The sequence below is a fragment of the Lontra canadensis genome, unplaced genomic scaffold (assembly GCF_010015895.1).
Source record: "Lontra canadensis isolate GAN:19392208 unplaced genomic scaffold, GSC_riverotter_1.0 scaffold94, whole genome shotgun sequence".
Taxonomy (NCBI): Eukaryota; Metazoa; Chordata; class Mammalia; order Carnivora; family Mustelidae; genus Lontra; species Lontra canadensis.
Window position 1 is genome coordinate 3,433,679 of NW_022631088.1, and position 20,465 is coordinate 3,454,143.

At 48.6% G+C, this 20,465-nt stretch overlaps 1 protein-coding gene across 3 annotated transcripts; it reads left to right on the forward strand.

Annotated features, from left to right (window-relative positions):
- The first annotated feature begins 60 nt into the window (after window positions 1-60).
- On the forward strand, window positions 61-20,248 carry ZSCAN2 (zinc finger and SCAN domain containing 2). Of its 3 annotated transcripts, none has more exons than XM_032836829.1 (3): window positions 61-179; window positions 2,225-2,735; window positions 17,385-20,248. In XM_032836829.1, exons 2-3 carry the CDS (start codon window positions 2,333-2,335, stop codon window positions 18,824-18,826), a joined length of 1,845 nt encoding a protein of 614 aa, XP_032692720.1. In that variant the 5' UTR covers window positions 61-179; window positions 2,225-2,332; the 3' UTR covers window positions 18,827-20,248. The 3 variants fall into 3 exon arrangements, with proteins under 3 accessions (XP_032692720.1, XP_032692722.1, XP_032692721.1); XM_032836831.1 differs by having other exon boundaries at window positions 2,229-2,735; XM_032836830.1 differs by lacking the exon at window positions 61-179 and adding an exon at window positions 331-593.
- The last annotated feature ends 217 nt before the right edge of the window (window positions 20,249-20,465 follow it).

Below are 20,465 nucleotides of genomic sequence, written 5' to 3' on the forward strand. Positions count from 1 at the left end.
AGGGTTTCCAGGGGGCGTCCTCGGCGGCCAATGAGCGCGGCGGGGGGCGGGCCTCTCCCGTCCATTGTTCTCGGTGCCCCTCGGGCTTGAGCCGCGGATAGTCCGGAGGGGCCGGGCCGTGCCCGGGGGCGCTTTGGCGCGAGGAGTGGCTGCGGAGGCCCGACCTGGTCTCCCGAGAGGTGAGCCCGGAGAGACGGGCCTGGAGCGGCGCGGGCCGGGGGGTAGCCCGCGGCGAGGGAATAACGGGCCTGGAGCCAGTGCGGGCAGCCCTGCTGGGGGAGGGGTGTCGGGGGCTCTGTCCGCGCCCGCGGGCCGGGGCCCCCGGGTTGACGCGCCCGGTCGGATCGGCGAACGCACCCGGACCTTGCTCTGGGCTGGTGAGCTCCCTGCACATCCACCCAGGGGCGCGGGGTTAAGACTGGAAGCCACGCTGGACGGCGTTCCGCCCAGCTGGTCGCTTACAGATGGGGAAACTGAGCTTCCGAGGGGGCGTGTCTTGCCCCGGGGCAGACAGCGAATGAGCTGACCCGGAGCAGTTTTCCCGGGCTCCCAATCCAGACTTCTGTTATACCTGTGCCTCTTACAGCCCTTTGGTAAATACACATTGAGAGCTTCGGGGTTCCCACTAGATTTGCTTTCTTCTGTTTTTTCCTCCTTCTCTGCCCTCCCCCGCCCCATTTAAAAAAAAGGGGGGGGGTATCTGAGTTTTTGTGATGTGGTAGTGATTTTTAAAACATGAGTTTTCATTGCTTTTATAGTCTTTATTTTAAATAGTAATTTCACTGCTGTGTTCATTTTTAAACGGATTTGGGATCATACTGTGGTGTTTTTGTTTAGCTAGGTTTGTTTTTGTCGCTAATTTTCATGTTTATGAAACATGCATATTATCTCAGATTATTAATGGTTAATAATATTTATCAACAGAATTTTAAAAAATACTTAAAACTACATGCAGCAGAATGCACAGATCTTAAATTTCATACGTATGCTTTGTGCAACCCTCATTAAATCAAGATACAGAACATTTCCAGCACCCCAAATGCTTCTCTGAGCCCCTTCTCAGCCAGTACCCCACCCCCTAAAGGTAGCCATGATTAAATCAGCATAGTTTTAAGTACAGTTTACTGTATGGATGTGGCATAATTCATTAACCATTCCTCTGCTGCTGGTTTTTAAAATGTCAATTAAAAAAAATTTTTTTTGCATTTAGAAACAAGGCTATGGTTTTGTTTACTTGCAAATAAATTTTTCTTCAAAGATTTTTTTTTTTTAAGATTTTATTTATTTATTTGACAGAGATCACAAGCAGGCAGAGAGGGAAGGGGGGTAGGGGAAGCAGGCTCCCTGCTGATCAGAGAGCCGGATGCAGGGCTTGATTCCAGAACCCTGGGATCATGACCTGAGCTGAAGGCAGAGGCTTTAAACCACTGAGCCACCCAGGCGCCCCCAAAGATGGTTATTTTTAAAGATAAATTCCCAAGGGGGCCAAGGCTGCATTGAAGAGCATGAATATTTTAAAACTAAATACTCCTATGGTAAGAATGCAGTTAAGATACTGCCTTCCTGGGTGGCTCAGTGGGTTAAAGCCTCTGCCTTCGGCTCAGGTCATGATCCCAGGGTCCTGGGATGGAGCCCCGCATCCGCATCCAGCTCTCTGCTCAGCAGGGAGCCTGCTTCCCCCTCTCTCTCTGCCTGCCTCTCTGCCTACTTGTGATTTCTGTCTATCAAATAAATAAATAAAATCTTAGAAAAAAAAAAAAGATACTGCCTTCCTCGAAGTGAGGCTCAAAGTATCTTGACATCTGATCCATTGCTAATCTTAAAGATGTCCCCAGAAGATAAGAAGGATGGGTATTATTATCTCTACCTATTAGATGGTCAATGAGGTTAAGGGACTGAGTTGTATGTTAGGTCAAGGTCACTCACTCTGAACTGATTTAGGGCAGAATAACTCAGTCCTTGGTCCTTAGGAGGACTCTGAATTTCTGATACTCATTCTTTTGGAAAGAAAATTTGTATTTTTTTGTGGTTGTGATTCTTCTTGACTTCCTTTGCCACAGAGAGAGGTTTTTAGGAGTAAGCCATTTTTCCTTTAAGTGGGACAGGAAACTTGTGTTGATTGGCGGATGTAAGACTCACTTGGTGGCCTGACCTGGGCTTCTGTGAGTGAGATCATTGTAGGACAGTCTACTTATTGATTGTGGTTCTCTTTCTCATTTTCCAGCCAGACTACTTGTTGAAATTTGAGGCAGGAGGTGTCTCCTCCGTGAGCCTCACTCTAGAAGATTGAGGTTCAAGGTTAGAGCCCTGGGCGATCGCCCTGGGAAGGTGAATGATGGCTGCAGAGGGGCCGAGAGTAACCAGCTCCCTGAGCCCCTTAGTCCAAGTGCCTCAAGAGGAAGATGAACAGGAGGAGGTCACCACCATGATCCTGGAGGATGACTCTTGGGTGCAGGAAGCTGTATTGCAGGAAGATGGCCCTGAGTCAGAGCCCTTTCCCCAGAGTGCTGGCAAGGGTAGCCCCCACGGGGAGGCCGCCGGAGGGCCGCAGGGTGCACTTGGCCGCCTCCGAGAGCTCTGTCGGCGCTGGCTGAGGCCGGAAGTGCACACCAAGGAACAGATGCTGACCGTGCTACCAAGGGAAATTCAGGCCTGGCTGCAAGAGCATCGTCCCGAAACCAGTGAGGAGGCCGTGGCCCTGGTGGAGGACTTGACCCAGACCCTTCGGGAGGGCGGTAAGATGCTGGGCCCCATGGAGGAGGGCGGGAACATCCCCCACCATGGAGGAGTGTGGTGTTTGTGGACAAGGAGAGGGTGGTATCCAGGACGGAGGTGGGGACAGCCTGTCCTGCTGCTGCTGCTGCAGGCAACCCGGACATGCTCACCCTTTCTAATGCCCTCGTATGCAATGGTGGTTCCAGAGCCTCAGTATAGGAGAGCCTTATAGGACTATTCTTGGAGGTATATTTGCGTAATAAGCACAGTGTTTACTTCTTTGTTTATTCAGAGTGGTTGGGAAGCTGATAGAGGTTATGGGGAAGGGGACTGAAGACCATATCAACCGTCCCCTGGCACCCTCCCTTGATTGTGCAATAAACATCCAAATATTTGAAGTTCCAGCAATTTGAAAAACCAGATAATCCTATTTTTTAAGTGTTTATTCTTATGAAACCGAGATCAGTGACGAGTACACCAGCTAGTAACTAGGAACTTGCTATGGTATAAAGTCATCGTAAGCTTTTGAGTCGTTTCAAACGTGAGCTCTTTGCCACAGTTACCGTCCGTGTCTCCCGTGTTACTGATATATTCTGGGATCCTGGCATGCCACTTAACTCCTCTGCCTCTATTCTGGTCTTCAGTTGTAGACATGACTCCCTTGACTACCAGATGTTTCCTTCGCATCTGCCCGTGTCCCTGGGGCTGCTTCAGGACCCACGGATGATGGCTGCCTGGGCACTGATGAGAGCCACAGAAGTTCAGAGATAGGAGGGGAGAGGCCAGGAGAGGTCAGAGAGCATGTGGAGCTTGAGCACAAGGTTATAGGCCAGAGTGGGGTTTGCAAAGGTGCAGGGCAGCAGGGAGGGTTTGGCAGCTGAAAAGAAAGGTGGGGGTGGGGAGGGGCGGCATGATTCAGGTGACAGGAAGGGAGGCTGGCTGGTTGGAGTAGAAAGTGTGTTTTTAGGAAGTGGTGGGATGTGGAGTTTGGGGGAAGGGTGGGTGGGGGCTTGAACTGAATGTCGTTGGCCTCAGCAGGTTCTTGAACTAGAGCCCAAGGGGCATGGGAGGAAGTGGAATTTGGCAACAGGATGTAGGTTTGATTCGAGGAGGGAGAGGCCGGCGGCAGGAGAGCAGTCAGGAAGCCGCCTAGACATCAGGCAGCTGGGAGAGCGGTTGGGCGGAGGCGGGGACAGCAGGAGAAGGGGAGGACACTGGACACAGGTAAGAAGAACCAGCAGTGACACTAGCTGACGTTTGCAGGTCCCTTTCTGGTCCGGGCCTTGTTCCTAGCAACCACTATGCAAAACTGACGGACACTTCACCATCTTGGGAGTTAAGTGACTCCCTGAAGATCACTGAGCTAGTATGAGGCTGAACCAGGATTTGAGCCCATGGGTCTGAGGACATGGCGCACGTTCTTAAGCATTTTATCCCATCTGTGGTACAAAGTGATACTTCCCATGGGGCATTGCAGGCGAGGACTAAGACAAAGCTGTCTAACTCAGAGGCATCCATCTGGAGGATTCGGAAGACTGGGAAGAGGAGACAGGAAAGGAGGTGGTTTGGGAGCAGAGGCTGTGACCAAGCCCAGGGACATGGGAGGTAGAGGAGTAAAGCTGGCTTTTGGAGGAAGGGACTGACGTTGTTGGCCTCCTGTGAGCCCAGCCCTGCCCCTGGCTCCTCACAAGGCTGGCTCACTAGCAATCCTGGGGGGTGGGTGGGACTGTCATTTTACAGATGAGGAAATGAAAACTCAGCAAGGTCAAGCCCTTACTCAAGGTCACACCCTCGATGGGAGGTGGTGGAGCCGGGATTCAAACTCTGGTCTGTTTGCTTCCACATGTGTTTGGTAGATTTTATTTGAAGCAAAGTTCCAGGTTTTCTTTGGCCCCGAAAAATAACTCTTCACTTTACTCTTCCTATTAAAAAGAAAACAGAAATCTATCATCCTGTCCTAAAAACTTAAATTACTTGCCTGGTGATGAATGTGACAAGTTTGTAAGGAACTTCAAAGTCTTTAGCCAGATACTGTGGAGAGGCCAAAGGGGTTGAGGGCAGAGGAGTGACCTTTCGGGTTGTTGTTGTTGTTTTTTTTTTTTTTTTCCCAAAGATTTATTTATTTGAGAGAGAGCGAGCGAGCATGAGTCAGGGAGGGGCGGAGAGAGAGAATCTCAAGCAGGTTCCCCGCTGAGCACAGGGCCCGATTCAGGGTTTGATCCCAGGACCCATGAGATCATGACCTGAGCCAAAACCCGAGTCGGACATTTAACTGACTGAGCCACCCAGGCACCCCCTGGGGTTGTTGTTTTGTTGGGGAAGTTGTGAAGCAGAGCTTCAGGTCTGAGCAGGCCCTCTCCTCCCGGCTGGCTATGGGTTTGTCAGTCCTCTGACTTGAGCTTGGCTTTGTCAGTTTCCACTCGCCTAACAAACGAGTCTCCTGACCTTCCCCGTGATTACTCGGAGGAACCTGCGCACTGTCTTCATCCGCTCAAACATTTGTTCCATGTAAACCACTTGACCTCTCTTCTGTTCCTCTAGCTCAGGACCTTTGGACGCACTTAGCCAGCACCGGACATTTCAATCCCTGTTTGGACAGTGGTTATTTAATATTTGATTAACAGGCACCTCTGGGTACTCACATTTCAAGGTTCTTAAAATTGCCATGAAGATGGGACCTGTGCTGCTGGTTTAAATGGTAAAACTCATATGTCCTTGTGAGTGTGTCCCAAGAACGTGTTCATCCCCACACGTGGCCCTCCTTCAGGCTCTTGGTGTTTCTGCCCAGAGCTCTGCCAGCGGCCCAGCCTCTTCCCCCTCCAGGGCCCCTCCCCTCTTCTACCTGAGCGGTCCGGTGCTCTCCTGCTTACAAATCTTCATGAGTTTCCTGGTGTCTCCAAATCAAGCATGAGCTCCTTATGTTGCTTGGAACTGGGGCTTTGTGTGACCGCCCCGAGCTGCCCTGCAGCTGCCCGTGGTCCTCCCGCTGTTGCCCTAGCTCCATTCAGACCAGATCTTGCTGTGTCTTGAGCAAAGCCTATGCTTTCTAGCGTGCATCTGTGCTCTGAAGTGTTGAGTGGGAATGGCTCTATCCCATCCCCATCTGATAAAATCCTGGATGTCCTTTGAGTGTATGCCCTTAGAGACCCACTCCAGAAAGCCGTCCTTACTTCTGGCTTCTGGTCTCTCTTCCCTGTTGCCAGCCCCAGCCTCCTGGGAGCACCTCTAAGCCCCTCTCCCCAAAGCCATCTGCCCCAGAGCTTTTGGATTCTCCTTGTCCTTTAGCTTTTGGATTCTCCTTGTCCTTTAGCTTTTGATTATGTTCCATCTTGTTTTCTATTTATATGAATAGCTGTCTCATTTGTTCTAGCAACTTCTAAAATCCCAGAAGGCATGGAACCTGTTTTCTTCTTTCTTTCCTTTCTTCTCTCCCAGCACCACACACAGAGCCCCCCACACCGTGGGAGCTCAGTATTGCCGGAGCGAACACACGAACCCTTCCTGCCCACTGGCAGGTGCGTAGAGGCTCCTTGCTAGCACGGTCCATGAAGGAGGCAGACAGATTGCTTCTTTGTTCCAGGCTTCTTGCCTTTTCCTTGAGAAAGCCATGCTAAGCTTTTGTTTTAAAACAAAATGGGGTCAAGGCCACATTTGGCAGAACACAGCCTGGCCATGGCCAAGTCTGGAAAGCAGGAGAGATGAGGCTGCAGACCTGGGGGGAGGCTCAGACCAGGGGGCAGCCTGGACAGCTCAGTCCGGCAACAGAGCCCTTGCTCTCAGTCTCTGGCGTCTTCATTCTTGGAAGTGCCACATGAATGCTTTGTTCAGCCAACCCAGTGAATACTATCATGTTTATGCTATTAATCGAGATATTTTAAATTTTTTTTTTTTTTTTTTTGTAATCTCTACCCACAATACAAGGCTTGAACTCACAACCCCGAGATTGAGAGTCAGTCCCGTCCCCTTCCGACTGAGCCGGCCAGGTGCCGCAAAGGTATTTGTTCATAAAACATGTTTCTGAGGACGGAGGCTTGTGCTACTCCCATTCCTCAAATTCCAAAGGCTCAAGGACATCCTCCCTGTCTGGCCTGAGTATAAACTAGAAGGTGGCCTCTCTGACCGGATGTTGTCCATCTAAAGTGCAGGAATCATGCAGGAGACCAAGGGCATTTCCTTGCGTGGGACAAGCTGTGACTGGAAACCTTGGGTATGGAGAAGCCACACCCCCAGGGAGGACATGTGCCTTTTGTGTGGGGAAGCTGGCCACGCACGTGCACATTAATACAGGATGGAGCAAACGAACCAGGGAAGGGCAGCAATGCAGGCCTCAGGAGGACATCACTGGTCCTGTGGCGCCTGTCTCTCCAGGGAAGAGGGTTTTCGGTTGATGTGAGATTGACCCCTGCAGTTTTTGCCTGGAGGCTGTGTTTTCAGTCTGCGGTTCACAGACCCACTGAAAGACCGTTTATGAAAAGCACCGGTTATCTCTACTACTTGTTAGAAAGTCCCAACCTGAACCCAGAACACTTCCTTTTCTTCTTTTTTCCTGGCAATTTGGTGAATGACAACTCAGATTGTCCCGGGTAATCCTGAATATGAAATACTTGTCCTTGCGAATCATCAGAGTGTCTCAGTTTGATCGTGGGTGGCCAGGCCTTACCTCAGACTCCTCTATCCGTCAGCGGCCTGAGGCCAGAAATCGTTTCTCAAATTGTATGGCTCAGTTTTGGGTTCAGAAACTATGGTCACTGTAGAGCTGAGACAGCTTGCGTCTGGACTATTGTCTGATTGCTCTGCCCAGGGTTTGTGCACCTTTCTGAAGTGGCGAGCAGAAAGATAGCGCTAGAGCCTGCAGACGGGGGGAGTCAGAAGCCCCAGTGGCCTTCCCCGGATCCCCCACCCCCACACCAGTGGGGAGGTAACACCAGGAGAAAGGTGGAATGCTCCTCTCCTGACACACAGATTTGATCTCACAGAAGCTCCACCACCCAAGAAAGAAACTGCTGATGTCAGAGGGGAACAAAGGGGAAATTCTTGGGCTCAAAGTGGATGAACTTTGCTGTGTAAATCTGTGACCCTCGGCGCAGCGTGTGGTCCCTGAGCCCACAGCATCAGCATCCTCTGCACTCGTGTCAGAAATGAACTTCCTGGGCCCCACCCCACAGCTACTGCACCAGAAACTTTGGGGTTGGGACCCCCTACCCTGTGGTTTACCAAGCCCTCTAGGTGGTCCTGATTTAGTCTCCAGTTAGCGAGCTGCTGCGCTAGACCTTTGTTCTCTAATTTGGCCACACATCAGAATCACTCAGGGTCCCACTCCCAGGGATTCTGATTTTCTGGTTCCACTGGCATGGGGTGTGGCCCAGGCAAGGAAATTTTTGAAAACTCCCAGGTGGCCCTAAGCCGCAGCCAAGTGTCAAAACCACTGCTTAGAGCCTTGTTACTCAAAGTGTGGTCCGCGGACCAGTGGTGCCGGTGTCACCTGCAGCTTGTTTAGAAAGCACGCTTAGTCTCACCCCAACCCACAGGAAGCAGAACCTGCATTCAGCAAAATCTCTGGGTGAGTCGCCTGCACTTTGAAGTGTGAGAAGCACTGCTCTAGCCTAGAGAGGAGTGGAGGCTGTCAACTTCAAACCTCCTCTTATCCAACAGTGGAGCCCCAGAGTCACAGCTGACCTCCCCAGGCATCCGTAGCCTCACCTGGCTTTGGGCAAGCACAGGCAACAGGTTACCTAGCCTGCCTTTGCTGCCCCAGATATGCTCCCTTCTTGCCAACAATGAGCAAGTGCATGCATTTTTCATAACAAGACAGGGAATGGAGAGTGTTGGGGCGTTTGGAGAGGTGCTTGTCTTTTTAAAGCTACAATTCTCAGTTTCAAAACAAAAATTACCTTTAAGTCACTGGAATATTTGCAGTGTAGACCTTACAGAGCTCTGAGAGGGATGTAATGTTCTAACTGTAGAATGTTTGGCAAATCATTCATTTAAACCGATAACAGAGCTCATTGCCGTTGTTATCAGAGGCCAATCTCTCAGGCAGCCCGAGTGCATGGGGAACAATGCTCCCAGTCACTCAGGCACCAGAGCGCCCTGATGAGGAGAACGCTGCCCGGGAGGAAGCTGGGTGAGAATCACACCTGCACTTCAGACCCATGGCTCGGACCATGTGTCCGAATCAGGTGGGCTTCACCAGAATTTGGAGTCTAACCCACACCAAAGTGCCAAAGTCTGCGACTATTTAGTTCATTTTTCTAAATCAATCACAGTAAATTCAGGTTTATCTCCCCACTGATATCCGTTTTCCTCACACTCATCATGATATGCTTTCCAGTGTGAGTGAGGAAGAGGAGGCGTCTGGCTGGGCAGGGGGACACGCACAGCCCTGTGAGCAGCCGTATGGATGTGCTTTGCATGTGAGTCCCCTGTGGAGGTGGGGGGCGGGGGCAGAAGGTCCAACCACCACTGCTTTAGCCTCAGCCTGACTGTGGCTTTTGTTTACTAACCCAGAAGGGAAGGAAGAAGGCCTAAGGCAATTCAGCAACAGGTTCAGTGAATGGCCTTTGGACAGTGGTCTCACCATTTCTAAAAAACGAACATTGGACCCTTACTTCTTAACTTACACAGAACTAGATCTCTGCCTCACAAGTGACAAATTTCCGGTAGATTATAGATCTTGACTCTAAAACACCTGGAATAACATGTAGGAGAATATGTTTATAATCTTGCGGTGAAGGACTTCTTAAGCAAGACAGCGATCTTCAAAGCTGGATTGGACTCAGGAAAACAGAAAAGTCCTTTGTATAAAAAAGGTACCATGAACAAAGTTAAAAGACAATACACCAACTGGAAGGGAATATTTACAACAAAGTCTGCGAACAGCAGATAATAGTCAAACACCGTTGATCTGGGGGCGCCTGAGTGGCCTAGGTCATGATCTTAGGGTCCTGGGATGGAGGCCCCGGTGTCAGTCTCCCTGCTCAGCAGGGAGTCTGCTTCCCCTTCCCCTCCAGTCCCTCTCCTCCCCTCCACCCCCACCCAACCCCCCAAGGTTACACACACTCTCTCTCTCTAAAATAAGTAAATCTTGGGATGTCTGGGCGGCTCAGTTTGTTAAGCGTCTGCCTTCTGCTCAGGTCATGATCTTGGGGTCCTGGGATTGAGTCCTGCATCGGGCTCCCTGTTCAGTAGGGAGTCTGCTTCTCCCTCTCCCTCTGCCTCTTCCCCTGCTTATGTGCGCTCTCTTTCTCTCTGACAAATAAATAAAATCTTTAACCAAGTAAATAAATAAACAAATCTTCAAAAACAACAATAAAAAGCCCTTGATCTGTAAGACCTTCTGTAGTCCCTAAGAAAAGTCAGTGCAGTGGAATGAAAGATAAAAGATATGAATGGGCAATTTAGAAATGTAGAAAAGTGAATTATAACTTTATGAAACCACATGTTCCACCTTACGACTGATCAGGGAAGTACTCATTAATTCTTTTGCCTACTGGACCATCAGAAATTTAATAGAGTGTTTCTGAGAAGTCTCTGCCTTTCTGAGCATTTATTTAATCTTCTAAAACTTATTTCAGAGTTAGTAGGTAATGTCATCTATTTTAAATTTGATAAAGTACCTAAAATTATAAGCCATGTATTATTCTCTTCTGACCGTGATAAAATTGACATGACATAAAATTTGCCATTTTTTTAAAAAGATTGTATTCGTTATTTGACAGAGAAAGACAGCAAGAGAGGGAACATAGGCAGGGGAAGTAGGAGAGGGAAAAGCAGGCTCCCCACTGAGCAGGGAGCCCGAAGTGGGGCCTGATCCCAGAACCGCGGGATCATGACCTGAGCTGAAGACAGACACTTAATGCCTGAGCTACCCAGGCACCCCGATTTTAATCATTTTTATGTGTACAGTTCACAGGCATTAAATATATTCATATCGTTGTATGACCACCACCACCATCCATCTTCAGCACTGTTTCCTTTTCTCAAACTGAAACTCTGTGCCCAGTAAGGAACTCCCCATTCCTCCCTCCCTCCCTTGTAGCCCCTGGCACCCACCATTCTAATTTCTCTCACTATGATAAATATGACCGCTCTTGGTACAATATTTATAAAAGGATAAATACAATATTTATCCTTTTATGGCTGGCTTATTCTTTCACTTAGCATAATGTCCTCAAGGTTCATCCATGTTGAAGCATGGGTCAGAATTTCATTCCATTTTAAGGCTGAATAATATTCCATTCATTTCATTTGTTGATAGACCTTTGGTTTTTCAGCATTTGGTTATTATGAATAATGCAGGAACATGGATGTAAGAAAACCTGTTTGAGTCCCTGCTTTCAGTTCTTTTGGATGAAGACCCAGCTGTGGAATTATTAGATCATATGATAATTCTGTGTTTAATTTTTGGAGGAGCCACCATACTGTTTTCCATAGTGGCTGCACCATTTTGCATTCCCACCAGCAATGCACAAGGGGAGAGTCATATATATGTATGTATACATGCACATATATGTATATATATGTGTGTACATACATATATATATATATATATTTAAGATTTACTCATGTATTTTGAGAGAGAGAGGGAGAGAGAGAGAGACACCACATCAAGAGTGGGTGGGGGAGAGGGAGAGAGGGAGAGACAGAATCTCAAGCAGACTCCACACTGAGTGCAGAGCCCAAGTAGGGCTTGATCCCGAGACCCTGAGATCATGACGCAAGGCAAAGTCCTATGCCAACGAACTGAGCCACATAGGCAGCCCAAGAATCATATATTCTTTTAAGTCTATCTCAAGGATGCATTTCTTAAGATTTACTTATTTGAGAGAGCATGAGCAGGAGGGATAGAGGGAGAGAGAATCTCAAGCAGACTCCAGGCGGAGCAGCTGAGTGTGGAGCCCAGTGCAGTCTTGCTTCTTTGTCTAGTAAAAGAAGGTTTGGCTGGTCCTTAAGCCACTGACAGGGCAGGGGGGTTATTGGGTCTGGATTCTCCGCAGTGAGGTGGTAGAAAATAATCACAAAAATTAAGTATCACATTGAAAGGCTTTACGATTAGAAGAGAATTCTCATATTTCTATCTAATAGTTGGGATGCTGTTTTGTTTACATTTAAATCTTCGAACAATTTGGGTTTTTCCCAGTATGGGCTCCAACTTCAGATTTTTTTCCATTTGGCCTCACCAGTCGGTCCAGGATCATTTATTGAACATTGATTGAATATTGTGCCTTTTTTCTGTGGATTTGAGAGGCTGCCCTTGTCAGACGTTCAAGTTCTAGTGAAAAAAAATTTTCTTAAAAAAAAAAAATTTTTTTTAAAAGATTTTATTTATTTATTTGACAGAGAGAGATCGCAAGTAGGCAGAGTGGCAGGCAGAGAGAGAAAAGGAAGCAGGCTCCCCGGTGAGCAGAGAGCCCGATGTGGGGCTCGATCCCAGGACCCTGAGATCATGACCTGAGCCGAAGGCAGAGGCTTAACCCACTGAGCCGCCCAGGTGCCCCTAGCGTCACTAAATTCTTGTTTCTTTTCCGCTCATCTGTCTATGCATGTGCCACCTGTGTTCAGTTCTGAATTCACATGTCTTACTGAGTCTGTTTCTAGAGTGTTTGTGTTGTTTCTCTGGACTTACTATCTATCAGCGTTTTTGTTCCTGAGACGTGTAGTATGTTTGAACATCTGACAAAGCTAGTCCCTCCCCTCCCCAGCCCCTGGTCTCAGTCAGTAATCCTGTCTTAACATTTTAAAGTTTTTTGTTTGTTTTGTTTTTTTAGTTGTCTCTACACCCAGTGTGGCTCAGACTCATGACCCCTGAGGTCAAGAGTTTCATGCTCTATCACCAGAGCCAGCCAGGTGCTCCTTAAGGTTGATTTTTGCTCTGGGAGACACTTGCATGCACTTTGGGTGTGTGAATTGCCAATTTTAAATGGTACCCTTTGAGGTTAGGGTCAGGGAGGCAATCCATGAACATATATCAGTCAATGAACATATCCTCTGTCCCACCTTCTCTTAACCCCAAGATTTGGCTAGAGTGCCATTTCTACGTTGCTGGGTAGCCTCCACGTTCTCTTCTCATTGTAATGTCCACAGTCATTTGAGACTTCGTTCTGAAGTCTGGTGTATCCAGTGCTCATCCCCAGCCCGTTTGCTCGAGTTCCCTTCATCTGGTGGTGGACCGAAGCTCACTTCCTAGTAGTTCCCTCTCGAAGGGCTCATAGGAACCATATTCTGAGAATTTGTGCGTATTCAAAGTTGTTTACCTGCCAACGTGATACTTTAAGGATGTTTTTGTTGAAGACAAAATCCTGGGCATCCCCTTTCTTTTCTAGTCTGCCTTGTGTCTGCAGATATGAATGTCACTATAGAGAAGTCTGAGCCCAGGTGGTTCTCTTGCCCCACATAACTGATTCAAGCCTTTTGCCTTGTGTCCCATCTCATCGCTAACCTCTGGAGTAGTCTTCCTAACACAGTGCACCACCCCAGGGTCCTTGTAGCTTCCTCCGTTCGTGTTTGTTCTGTTCTTCCGGTCTAGTTCCCCTGTTTGAGAACTCCAGCTATGTGTAGATGGGCTCTCCTTTAGTCCAACTTCTCTTTCCATCCTTCTTGTTAATCCCTTTGTCCTTCTCATTCCCCCTTTTTTCCCTGCTCTTCTCGGCCCTTCTTTTCCCTTTCTGCTTGCCAGCGTGCCTGTCCTCCTTTGCACTCCTCCTCCTGTGCTCCGGTCTCTGGATTTCCTCTGCTTTTCCACATCCTGCCATATCCCGCTCCATCTTTTCCTGCTGTTTCCCTGTCTCTTCCAACTTGTACTGTGGGGTCTTCCTTCCTGGAAGCGGTTGTTTCTCTTAATGTTTCTTTCTCCCCTTTTTTTTTTTTTCTCAGAGAAAGAGAGTATACACAGGGAGGAGGGGGGCAGAGGGAGAGAGAGAATTCTTAAGCAGACTCCCAGCTAAGGGGGGAGCCCGAGGTGGGGCTTGATCTTGTGACCTGAGCTGCCACCAAGAGTCAGAGGCTACTCTGACTGAGCCCCACAGGAGCCCCTTGTTTATTTTGATTTTAATGCGTGAAAAATGTCACCTTCTCAGTTATAATTACCATGATTAATGTGTGAGGGTCAAAGGCTCTCTCCTTTCTGCTTTACAGAAACAAAGCTTCCTGCAGAGGGTGGTCGTCTGGGGGATCCTGGCTGTAGAAGCACCTCCTGTGCTTCTCTGAACCGGAGAAGCCAGCCCTGTTGGTCCCAGTTCTTGAATGCCCTGGTGCTCTTGAGGGGGACTCCCTTACCTTCAGGAAGTGATTTTCTGCCTCAGCTTTTTTTATATCTTTTTTTTTTTTTAATTAAATAAGCTCCATGCCCAGTGTAGAGCCCAAAGTGGGGCTTGAACTTATGAGATCAAGACCTGAGTTAAGATCAAGAGTCAGATGCTCAACCAACTGAGCCACCCAGGCGCCCCGCCGCCTGAACTTTTTGAGGTCAGGTGCCCCTCAGTTCTATCCCCATGCCCCTCCCCCCACACCACTTTCCACGCTCGTTCTCTTCACTTCCTGCCTCATTGGCCTCTGCCCTATCTCAGCTGTTTCTGGAAGCCCTTGTCTGTATTTTGGTGTCTGCAAATTAATCTTCCTCCTAATCTCACTGCTTATGCAGTTTGAGTTTTTGTTTGTTTTCCCTGTTGCTTCCAAGTTCATAGAACCTACCAACCAGTTCTTCTGATTTTAAGGCAGTGGAAAACCTTATTAGATAATGTCCTTGTTCTGAAGAGAACAATTTCTAAAGTCATTTTTTTTAAATGATAAAAAATGATTTATTGGGGCATCTGGGTGGCTCAGTCATTGAGCATCTGCCTTTGGCTCAGGTCATGATCCCAGGGTCCTGGGATTGAGCCCACATCAGGCTCTCTGCTCAGCAGGAAGTCTGCCTCTCCCTCTCCCATGCTCCCTGCTTGTGTTCCCTCTCTCTGTGTCTCTCTCTGTCAAATAAATAAATAAAATCTATAAATAAAAAATAAATAAAAATTTTTAAAAGGCTGCTTTCTTAAAAAAAAATGATTTATCTGAGAGAGAGTGCAGAGTAAGCAGGGGGAGGGACAGAGAGAGAAAGAGAGGAACTTAAGCAGACTCCCCGCCAAGCTCAGAGCCCAAGACCTGGAGCTGGATCTCACAACGCTGAGATCAGACCTGAGCTGAAACCAACTGTCAGAGGCTCAAGGGACTGATCCACCCAGGTGACCCTACTGGTCACTTTGAGAAATGTTTTTGGCAGTATTCTCTTGCAGAAAATAAATCGGGGCCTCTGCCTGAAGGACCCTGTAGAAGGGGGGTGCGAGCCGACCTCTGTGCTAGAAACTTGCAAAAACCCTGTTGTAGGAGGTCATAGAAGCAGGACTCCTGGTCCTGGCCATGTGGGAGCATGCGCTGTGCCCCTTGTGCCTGTATCTGTCCCCTGGACGGACACCTGGAGCCAAAGATCACCAGCAGCATGTGTGTTACTGGGCATGAAGTGGAATCACAGGCCTACTTGTACGGTTAAATACAGTCTGCTGTGGACCGATAGCATAACTAGAACCCAGGGTCTGCCTGAGGGTGTGTCAGTTTTTATCTTGTGCACCTACAGAAATTTACCTTCACCTACAGAAACTAATAATCACTGAATCGACCATCCAACTTTAAATAAACTATTAGCTTCAGTGATGGGAATGTCACTAGGACCTCGTGTAATTATTTTACTAATTGTCTTCCCTGTTCTGGATGGATGTGCTTTCTCTAGAGGTCTGATGTTAGGTGCTAGGAATAATCAGGCTATCATCCTGATCAAGAAATCATTGATTTATTTCTGTACACCCTACATAATTCCAAAAAGAAAAGTGAAGACAACTTACAGAAAGAGAGCATAAGGGTGCTCGCTTCGGCAACACATATACTAAAATTGAAATAATAAAGGAAAGATTAGCCAAAGAAGGAGGGAGGCGGGGAGGGAGAGAGGGAAGAAGGAAGGGAGGGGGAGGGAGGGAGGGAGCAAGCACAAGGAAATTTTATAGCAGAAAACGAAATACTGGGAGGGAAAAATGAAAGAACCTGGGCTGTACAGACATCCAGTATTCTCTCTGAGCGTGTGGCTCCAAGCTTCCAAGGAGGCGAGGCAGAGAGGGCACCACAACTAGAGCTGTGAGGCAAACACATCAGAGGCACAGAACAGCAATGCTGTTGGGAATGTCGGTGAGAGGGAAATTTCCTTCTTGTTCATCAAGAGGACATTGTGTGGCATAAACAGTGTTGCCAACAACTTTCTGGCAGTGTTAACATTCCTGACAGCCATTAATTTCTTTTTTTTTTAAATACATTTTTTTTAAGATTTTATTTATTTATTTGACAGACAGAGATCACAAGTAGATGGAGAGGCAGGCAGAGAGAGAGAGAGAGGGAAGCAGGCTCCCCGCTGAGCAGAGAGCCCGATGCAGGACTCGATCCCAGGACCCTGAGATCATGACCTGAGCCGAAGGCAGCGGCTTAACCCACTGAGCCACCCAGGCGCCCCAGCCATTAATTTCTGATGACACTTCTCAGACCGTTCATGACTGTCGGCCAGAGCCATGAAATCAACATGCGGCTCAGTTTCTATGGGCCTCAGAACAGTGAGGTCCAGGCTCACTGCTCTCCACGGCTGGATCCTGGAATAAAATTCAGGGTTTCTCAGTGAAGGAAGGCGACACATATGTTGTCAGCAATATGCCCTTCTGATTTCTTTCTTCCATCTTCTTCTTCTTTTTTTTTTTTTTTAAGATTCTACTTTTTTATTTGAGAGAGACAGCGTGCAAGAAAGCACAAGCAAAGGGAGGAGCAGAGGGAGAGGGAGAAGAAGACTCCCCCCTGAACAGGGAGCCCAATGAGGGACTCAATCCTAGGACCCTGAGATCACAATCCAAGCTAAAGGCAGATACTTAACTGAGCCACTCAGGTGCCCCCTCCTGGTTTCTTCCACCAAAATGTTTGATAAGTGTTGGGCAGCAGAATTTGACAAGTTTCTGGTTGGTAGGTATTTTATATTACTGATGGGAGGTCCAACCGTAAGCTCCTACTGCAGATACATTTTAAGGCTCTTCTAACCGCCCACTTGTCATCGTATAGACACCTAGAGTCCTTGTTGCAGGGGCCCTATCATCTTGTCTGTGTCTTACTTATTTACTATAATCTAATAAGATTATAAACACAGGATATACTGTAATGGGTGAAATTATTATATTTGTTCTTTTTGAAAGGAGACTGAGCTTTAGGGAAATTTCTCTGGTACCAATGAAAAACCCTTTCATTCGTTCTCCAAATTTAATTGAGCACCTGCCAGGGTGAGTATTGGGGGTCACTGTGTACCCTGTTGCTTTCCGTTGATTAGGATTTTTAGATTCCCACCTGACTTCACTTCTCAATGGAGAAACAGGTACAGACCTACAACCCAAATCTTTAAGACTTAGAAATTCTGGGTGATCACCAAGTGGGTATAAGTTCTGACAACTAGATAATCACAAAGAAGGAAATGAACCTGGTTTTTTAAAAGTTTTGAGGATCCTTTAGCCTCTTAATTTTCTTTAGTTTAATTTTTTAAATATTTCACTTGGGTTTCCTTTCCTTCTCTCATCATTACAGGAAATTGAGTGTAAATCATATGTCTTTCTTCACTGTTTCAGATTTTGAGATCCAGAGTGACAATGGGGAGAACTCCAATCAGGATCTATTTGAGGACGCTGAGACACATGAGATGTTCTCAGAAATGCCAGAAGGGGAAGGCATTCCGCAATCCGACTGGGAAAGTGACTCTGAAAGAGACTGTGGCTCCAGGGGGCCACAGGGGAATGCCCCGAGTGGGGACCACAGGGAGGTGCCCTCTCAGGGCAGGGAAGTCGGGCAGCTCATTGGCCTTCAGGGCACCTATCTGGGTGAGAAGCCCTATGAGTGTCCCCAGTGTGGGAAAACCTTCAGCCGGAAATCCCACCTGATCACTCATGAGCGGACCCACACAGGAGAGAAATACTACAAATGCAATGAATGTGGGAAAAGCTTTAGCGATGGTTCCAACTTCAGCAGACACCAAACCACCCACACGGGGGAGAAACCTTACAAATGCAGAGACTGTGGGAAAAGCTTTAGCCGGAGTGCAAACCTCATCACCCACCAGAGGATCCACACGGGAGAAAAGCCCTTCCAGTGTGCCGAGTGTGGCAAGAGTTTCAGCAGGAGCCCCAATCTTATTGCCCACCAGAGAACCCACACGGGTGAGAAGCCCTACTCGTGCCCCGAGTGTGGGAAGAGCTTCGGCAACCGGTCCAGCCTTAACACGCACCAGGGCATCCACACAGGCGAAAAGCCGTACGAGTGCAAGGAGTGCGGGGAGAGCTTCAGCTATAACTCCAACCTGATCCGGCACCAGCGGATCCACACAGGCGAGAAGCCCTACAAGTGCGCCGAGTGCGGGCAAAGGTTCAGCCAGAGCTCGGCACTCATCACTCACCGGAGGACACACACGGGCGAGAAGCCCTACCAGTGCGGCGAGTGCGGCAAGAGCTTCAGCCGCAGCTCCAACCTGGCCACACACCGCCGCACACATCTGCTGGAGAAGCCCTACAAGTGCGGCGAGTGTGGCAAGAGCTTCAGCCAGAGTTCCAGCCTCATCGCGCACCAGGGCACGCACACTGGCGAGAAGCCCTATGAGTGCCTGACGTGTGGGGAGAGCTTCAGCTGGAGCTCCAACCTCCTCAAGCACCAGCGAGTTCACACTGGCGAGAAGCCATACAAGTGTGCTGAGTGCGGCAAGGGCTTCAGCCAGCGCTCGCAGCTCGCGGTGCACCAGCGGACGCACACGGGTGAGAAGCCCTACCAGTGCCTAATGTGCGGCAAGAGCTTCAGCCGCGGCTCCATCCTGGTCATGCACCAGCGTGCCCACTTGGGGGACAAGCCCTACCGCTGCCCTGAGTGCGGTAAGGGCTTCAGCTGGAACTCCGTCCTCATCATCCACCAGCGCATCCACACGGGGGAGAGGCCCTACAAGTGCCCCGAGTGTGGCAAGGGCTTTAGCAACAGCTCTAACTTCATCACTCACCAGAGAACACACGCCAAAGACAAAGCCTACTGAGCTGGCTGAGGGCCAATGGGGAGGGCAATCAGGCCCAGCCACGCTGCCCCCAAATGGTGACATCCCTCCAGGAAAGCCATTCTTCCTAAGAGGTCTCTAGGGACTTGGGCCAGAATCTCACCCTCGCTCATCCCCGATTCTAATATATGCTGCCATCTCGGTGCATGGAGTCACACCCCCAGAACAGGAGGGGTAACTGAAGGCTGCAGAGTTGGGTCTCTTTCTGTTTCGGTGCATGACACATGATTGGCTTCCTCTCTCCTGGTCCTCCGGGCCTCAGTTTCCCCTTTGGTAGCACAGGGGGAGTGTTTCTCGTTGGGGACAGAAGACAGCATGGCCCACAGCCCAGGCCGAGGCCTCAGAAATCCTGGAAAGTGACAGGTGCAGTCTGGTAGTTCTGCCACCCCTTGGTCAGGCTAAGGTGCCTTCACCAGGAGTTCCTGCCATGCCAGGCTGTTAGGTCAGAAGCGGCTCTCCCTGGCCTTGTGTCCTGGGCTTTGATTCTCAAATCAAAGGTCAAGGTAGATGGATTTTTCCAATTCTGAGTCATCCAGAGGAAGGTAAAGCCCTTCTCTATTTGTAGAAAGTATCAGGGACCCAGAGACTGGAGGGAGTATGGCCTGGAATCAGTGTCCCCGTAGCCTTTCCACTGATAAGAGTTGAATAGCGCCCACCAGGGAGGGTAGAAACTGAGGAGATGTACACCTTTGCTTGTGTCTCTGCTTACTGTCTTGTGGTAAGTTGGCTGCCAGGGGAATGCACTAGTTTTTGTGGGGTTTTGTTTTTTGAATGGGAAATCAGGGACGCCAGCCACCTACTACTGGTGGGTGGTGGGTTCTCTGAGGGTGAAACAGTCCTGCACCCTTCAGGGTTGGCTTGTGTCCTCACCCCCACAGAAACTAGCCCCCAAATCATCTCTCTATGCACTTGTCATTCCCCTGTTGTTCTCATTTTTATTTTATATGAGCAAGTCTAGAATTCTGTCTGGTAGCTTTTGTATACTTTCATATTTTTAAGGAAGTGTTGATTCTGGGGACACATCCTCTGTCCTCTGGACAGATCTGAGCTCAAATAGGAGTTGTCCTACAGGTGTCATCCTTGATCTTGGGATGCTACCAGGGCTTTGTTCTTGGGTCCTTGAGCCTTGAAACCATAAAGACCAGGGGATGATAGCAGGTCAAGGTGTTTGTTATAAGGAAGAAGAGAATAGAGAAGGTGTTTCTGGGAAATATGAAACCACCTCCTCTAGTACATAGAGCCTGTGATCACAATGGGCCTTGGTTCTTATAGAATGGATGCTCAATATTTCCTAATAAAATAGAGTCCCATTCTTTTCCTGCATCTGCCTTTCAATGTGAACTTAACTATTAACCAACCCACACCTCACTTCCCACCTACTCACCTCCTGCCATAGACTGAAAGTGGTCCTTCAAGGAGTAAAAATCAGTGGTAAAAATCAGTGGCTTTAAAGAACACACCTTTGGTGAACCAAGACCTATGTGCTTGACCTGTGCACACATCTGTCCACTGTCCTTTGCCAACTGTGCATTCATTCAGTCTGTCAACCAAGACTTGGAGTGACAGCTTTGGCAGCTTTGGCTAAGGAGCCAGGTGGCCTCCTAAGAATATCATTGGGAAT